The following is a 6,373-nucleotide window of genomic DNA, read 5'->3' as shown; positions in this document are numbered from 1 at the left end:
GAGCCCAGGGAGGGAGGGGGTGTGGGGAAGGTGTGACCTGAGGACGGAGGGGTGCGAGGAGGCGGGGCCAAGGGGCCCCCGAGGAAGGAGGAGTCCGCTGGGTGTGGGTGACCAGAGAGGTGGGCGTTGGAGATTCCCACCAGGAGAGGCAGCTGTGGGGTACCCTGCCAGCTCCCGTGTCCGAGGTCCAGGAGTTCTAGGGGCAAGGACCTCTGCCTAGGGGCCTGGCTCTCTGGAGCTCTTCCTGGGTCCCAGGGGGCCTCCACTGAGCTTGGGAAGAGCCCCCAGTCCCTGCCTGCCCCTGTGCCCTGGAGTCCCAGCTCCCACCCGCCTGTCCGCCTCCCAGAATGGAGAACACCACCCCTACCCGGAACCCTACCCAATGCCTGGTGCACCTAACCTGGGCCTTGGCCAGAAGCTTGAGCCGGTTCCAGTGTAGGAACCTCTTCCAAGGAGAACATGTCCCTGGGCAACAAGGGGTCCCTGGAGGAGGCTTCTGGGCAGGAGATGTCGTGGCACCCAGGACCATGACCCAGCAGCAATTTCAACAAGCTAGAGAGGGGGGACTGCGTACACTTGGGTGGAAGGTGGCCTTGGATGCATCTCACATAGGCCATGCAGACCCAGCGGAGCCCCCAGGAGGAGCTTTGGGACCCTGAGCTCCTGCTGCTGTGCCAGTCCACACTTGCCTCGGTTTCCCCCTCATGGGCAGGGATCTTGCCCCTGACCACAGGCTACCTCAAGGCCAGATGGTGCGTCTGAGGAGGGTGAGAGAGGGCTGCCATTGGCTGTACCCCCCCACCTCCTCACCCCAGTTGAGAGGCAGGCCTGCCACCAGCCACCCTCACAAAGGAGCAGGCGAGGGCAGATGGCTTGTCCTGGGGGTGGGCCAGTGGGATGCAGGGGCCTGTCTCCTGTGGACTGCAGCGTCTGGGGCAAGGCCTGGCACTTTTGGAGCTGCTGCTGCCGCCCCACAGTGGAACATCTGGCTCCCACTCTGGGCCAGCCTTGAGGGGTGACAGGACACAGAGGACTCTGGACAGCCTCTGCCCCTCTTCTCAGGGAGCCCGGGTGCCTTTCCTGATGCTTGTGGGAGCAATGGTTGAGCGCCACTGTGTGCCAGGCACTACCATGGCTTACTCAGGTTCACCTGTTCAGCGACTCTGTCGTTCTCAGGAGCTGTCTATACTGGGAGCCAGGGCTTGGTGAAGCAGCTTGACTTGCCCGAGATCACACAGTGGGGTGTAGGGTGGGCAGGGGCTAGGGTCTGTCTCCAGGACCAGGTCAGGCTGTTCACCACTGAACACCTCTTCCTGAGGGGGCTTGGATCAGACAGCCCAGCATCATCAGATCCCCCCTCTCATGTGCCCCCCCGGGGGAAAGGACCTGGGGGCAATTTTCCTTGACTGTTGTAATTTTTGTGACTAAGAAGATTGCTGCTTCCCAATAATGGCTCCTGCAGAACTGTGTTCCGAGAGGCGCATAAAAATGATGGCCTACTTTTGTTCTCTGCTGCTCTGAAGTCTGACTCTGCAGGTGGCTATTGGGGCCAGTAGAGCTGGGGCTGGCTACCTACAGAGTCCCTCCCTGAGGTCTGGGCATCAGGCATCTGGGAGTGGCCCAGAGAATCCCTGAGTGGCTGAGAAGATGAGGATTTGTTTGATTTTAGCTACTTGGTGGGCTGAGGTGGGAGGATCACTTGAACCCAGGAACTGGAGGCGGCAGTGAGCTCTGATAGCATCACTGCACTCCAGCATGGCAACACAGCAACACCCCATCTCTATAAAGTCAGACAGGCACCAGGAGCCACGCACTGGGGAACCCAGGGCCTGTGTTGGGCTGGGTCTCAGCCGATAGCCGCCCCCTCCCCCAGGGGTACAGCTCGCAGGCCTCTGCAGCTGTGTTGGGTCCATCCCCTTGGTCTCCTGATACCCACCACAGTCTCCAGCCCTGCCTTCTGCTCCTTCTCTACATGCCAAAAGGAGCTTCAAATGTGACACATTTGGTTTCTTTTAAAATGGGACCCCAGTACCAGGCTGTGGGCAGTGGAGGTCCGCAGCCCCCTCACCACCGGAGCAGGATCCCGACCACCCCGCTGATCTCTTGCTAGAGGCTACACTCCCAGCCGAGCGCCGGTGTGGGCTGAAGGCTGGATAGCCGGAGCGCCCTCTCTAGTGCTGCCACTGCAGGCACCGTCTCCAAGCACTGCCCAAGCAAACTCAGCCGCCTCAGAGGCTCTGGTCACACCCCACAGAAAAACAGGCGGCCGGTGACCCACACGGGAGCAAAGCAGACAGGAGCCTTTCTGCTGCTGGCAAGTCTCCCTGGGTGGGATTCCAGGGGCATAGTCTCTTCCTGGCCTCAGCCTCTCTCTCTCTCTCTTTCTCTCTCTGCATGTCTCTCCCCTCTTCCCTCTCTCTGTGTCTCACTGTGTCTCTCCCCTCCTCTGTCTCTTGCTGTGTCTCTCTGTGTCTCTCTCTCCTCCTCCATCTCTCTGTCTCCTTCTGTCTCTCCTCTCCTCCATTTATCTGTCTCTTCCCTCCCCCATCTCTCTGTCTCTCCCCTCCATCTCCATCTTTCCATTTCTCTCTCTTCTCCTCCATCTCTCTGTGTCTCTTTTCCTCTATCTCGGTCTCCCCCCACCCATCTCTCTGTCTCTCCCCACCTCCCTCCCCTGGTCTTGCCTAGAGTCATGTGGTCCTCACGGTTACTTTGTGGGGACTTTCCACCCTTTAGACTCCTGTTCTTTAGTGTTTTGTTGCCTTGTCCTTGCTGCCATTGCACTGGGATGCCACCCTATTACTGCCCTGTCCTGCTGGGGACAGTTGTGGTGCCCAGACAGGACCCTGGCCAGCTGTGCAGTCACTCTCATCCCTCCCCTACCCCACAGCTCTGGCCCAGCCTTCTCTCTGCACTGTGTTCTGTTGACTCCTTCAGCTCATCTTTCCATTCATTGATTCTCTCTTCAACTCTGTTCAGACCGGAGTTGGACCTGACTGCTCTTGGGTTTGGTTTTGTTTTTGTATTTTTGCACCTAAGATTTGTAATTTTTACAAAATAGACACCTGTTCTAATTACTTCTTAGACAGAAGCCAACTTTATTTACTCAACTTTTATTCATGTCTTTTTTGGAATCTAAACATACTTAAGCATATTCTGGGGACACTTGTGAAGTCTCTTATTTTTATTTCACCTGGAATGAACCCACGGACCTACCTCTCTGTGCTGATTTTCTAGATGGCATTTCATAGAGTGGATGGGCCATGAGGACTTGGGATGTTGGTTTCTTGGTGCATAGGGGTAGAGGGTTTTCTCGTTGGGACTGTCAGCCTGTTTCTTGGGCTCCCATTGGGTTCTCCTCTCCTTGTCTACAAGATGTCCTTGGCCTCTGCCCAGGACCGGGCCCTTCCCTGGCAGCTGTGGGGAGTCCTCTGTTCTGAGGCAACTAGGGGTCACTGCAGGTCAACCGAGCAGGCCCAGGGCTCCAGGGCATAGGTGCTGAGTGGCCCTAACAGGGCCACCACAGCCAGGCTGCAGAACCCCCTGGGCAGGGCCTGGCCCCAGTCTGGTGCTCTGCTGGCCACCTGGCATCACATGAGGGCCAGCCCCGCATGGTGGCCTTTGTCCTGCCCCCTCGTCAGAGCGTGTTTATTTTATCTTGGGCATCACTGTTTTTGCGAATGATTCTGACATGCAGAATATACAGTAACATGTAGACGCATACGTGCCCGTCCCCCTGAGCTGATGGTGTCATGTCCCCACGCTGCCTCTTTCCACAAGCCCCAGCACAACCGAGCCTTCTCCCACTCCAGGCCATCCCTCCCTGTTGCCCCTTGCACACTCCCTTTGCCCTGTGGAGCGCTGGAGGGCCTGGGAGGGGCCTCGGAGCTCAGGCTGGGCTGAGGATGTCAGGAGATGGTGGCTGGTGAGCCCTCCGCACGCGGGCCCCTGCTCCCCTCCTGTCTCCGCGGTCGGCCCCCAGCCTTTCCCTCGGCCTGCCCCCGGCTCTGCCCCCTCCTGCCCTACCCCCGCCCCCTCCAGTGCTCACCATGGCTGTGACTGTCCTGTGCAGTGTGTGTGTTGCTTGTTTGCAACTTCCCCGTGATGCGGGACCCTGGGGGAGGAGCTGCGTTTGCTCCTCCATGCTGCATCCTCTCGAGGTCTTAGGGGATGTCTGTCATTGCTGTGAGGTGAGGGACTCCCCTGCCACGTAAGAGGCAGAGGGAGCTGATGCCCAGGACGCCGGGCCTGGTGCGGGTCCCAGGAGGCTGCGAGGACAGCACCCCATCCAGCCCCTTCCTGGTGGTTGCAGCTCACCCTTGTCTGTCCTGGGCAGGCCATGTCTGGGTGCAGAGCCCTATAGGGTCAGCTCTGCTGCCTGGCCAGGTTCAGGCACCAGGCTCTGCAGGGTGCCACTTGCCAGGGGACAGTGCCCCCTGGGGCCAGATGGGTATTGCCAGAGCCCCATGGCCCAGGAAGGCCTGACCCTGGATGGTGCCCCGCTCTGGGGTCAGCTGGGGAAAGCTGGGCTCAGTGACTGTTGCAGGTCAGCTCACTGCAGACTCTTGATCTCACTGCCCATGTCCTGTCCCTTTCCTTGGGGGCCCCTTACCTGGGATGGGGGTGGCAGCAGGGGTCTCAGGTCGAGGGTGCTGTCTCCACGCAGGGGGCGCCATCCCGGGTGGCAGAGACGGGCGTTATCATCAACGCTGAGTGTCCCGCCTGCCCACCACTCCCTCTCCCAGCCTGTCTTCCACACGATTTGCTTAATGTGATTCCCAGTCGGGCCAAGTCTGTTTACCCAGATAACCCCACGCCTCCGTTGGGTGGAGTGTACGGTCCCAGGGAGGGAGTCGGGCCATGCTGACCAGGCCCTGCCTCCTCCTTCTCTTGCAGAGCCGCACGCACCCTCGGGACACCATGGAGCCCCTGTTCCCAGCCCCTGCGCCTGGCTGGAATGCCTCCTCTGGGACCACCCCTGGGGATGGTGGGAACGGGACACTGGTGGGGCTGGCGCCCTCAGCCGGTGCCCGTGCAGTGCTGGTGCCTGTGCTGTACCTGCTGGTGTGTGCCACGGGACTGGGCGGCAACGCGCTGGTCATCTATGTGGTGCTGCGACACGCCCGGATGAAGACGGTCACCAATATCTACATCCTGAACCTGGCGGTGGCCGACGTACTACTGCTGCTGGGGCTTCCCTTCCTGGCCACGCAGAATGCCGCATCCTTCTGGCCCTTCGGCCCTGTGCTGTGCCGCCTGGTCATGACCCTGGACGGTATCAACCAGTTCACCAGCATCTTCTGCCTGACTGTCATGAGCGTGGACCGCTATCTGGCTGTGGTGCACCCACTGCGCTCTGCCCGCTGGCGCCGCCCGCACGTGGCCAAGCTGGCCAGCGCCACTGTGTGGGCCCTGGCACTGCTCATGTCGCTGCCGCTGCTGGTGTTTGCCGATGTGCAGGAGGGCTGGGGCACCTGTAACCTCAGTTGGCCAGAGCCCGTGGGCCGCTGGGCCGCCGCCTTCATCATCTACACAGCAGTGCTGGGCTTCCTGGCGCCTCTGCTAGTCATCTGCCTGTGCTACCTGCTCATCCTGGTCAAGGTGCGAGCCTCAGGTGTGCGCGTGGGCTGCATGCGTCGGCGCTCGGAGCGCAAGGTGACGCGCATGGTGGTGGTGGTGGTTCTGGTGTTTGTGGGCTGCTGGCTGCCCTTCTTCACGGTCAACATCATCAATCTGGCTTTTGTGCTGCCCGAGGAGCCTGCCTCTGCTGGCCTCTACTTCTTTGTGGTCATTCTGTCCTATGCCAACAGCTGTGCCAACCCTGTGCTCTACGGCTTCCTCTCCAACAACTTTCGCCAGAGCTTCCGGAAGGTTCTGTGCCTCCGCAAGGCCAAAGGCACCGAAAAGGATGCAGAGGCCACAGAGCTGCAGCTGGACAGGGGCGGGCAGCCGCAGGAGGCCACACCGCCCCCGTGCAACCCTGAGGCCAACGGGCTCATGCAGACCAGCAAGCTGTGAGGCAGAGACAGTGCTGTGTGGCTCCCTGTGGCCACGAATCTGGATACTTCCTGGTGGCAGCATGAGAATCGGGTTGTCTGGGACCACATGCGTTGGGCAGTGGCCTGCAGTGACTGCTCTCCCTCTCTCTGGCCTGTCCTCCATGCAGATGGGACCCCGGGGGACTGGGTGAGTGGCGGAAGGGCCAGGCGGGGACTCCACTGTGCTGGTAAACTTCGCTCAGGACTGCTCACTCCACCTGTCGGCTGCATCAGCCTCCTACCGGGGCAGCAGTTTTTCTGGAACGTTGGCTCGGCAGGAGTGTCTCCTGGCCCACTATCCTGCCTGCCCCAGGGCCCCGCTAGGCTGCCCCCCC

General features: G+C 60.5%; 1 protein-coding gene across 1 annotated transcript; it reads left to right on the top strand.

Annotated features, from left to right (window-relative positions):
• Positions 1-4,920: 4,920 nt before the first annotated feature.
• Positions 4,921-6,018, top strand: SSTR5 (somatostatin receptor 5). The gene has a single exon (XM_008048273.1). The coding sequence runs from the start codon at positions 4,921-4,923 to the stop codon at positions 6,016-6,018; it is 1,098 nt and encodes a 365-aa protein (XP_008046464.1).
• The last annotated feature ends 355 nt before the right edge of the window (positions 6,019-6,373 follow it).

Source organism: Carlito syrichta, unplaced genomic scaffold (assembly GCF_000164805.1).
Source record: "Carlito syrichta isolate Samal-C Ts95f unplaced genomic scaffold, Tarsius_syrichta-2.0.1 Scaffold123304, whole genome shotgun sequence".
NCBI classification, from domain to species: Eukaryota; Metazoa; Chordata; class Mammalia; order Primates; family Tarsiidae; genus Carlito; species Carlito syrichta.
This window is presented reverse-complemented; position numbering and strand designations above follow the sequence as displayed.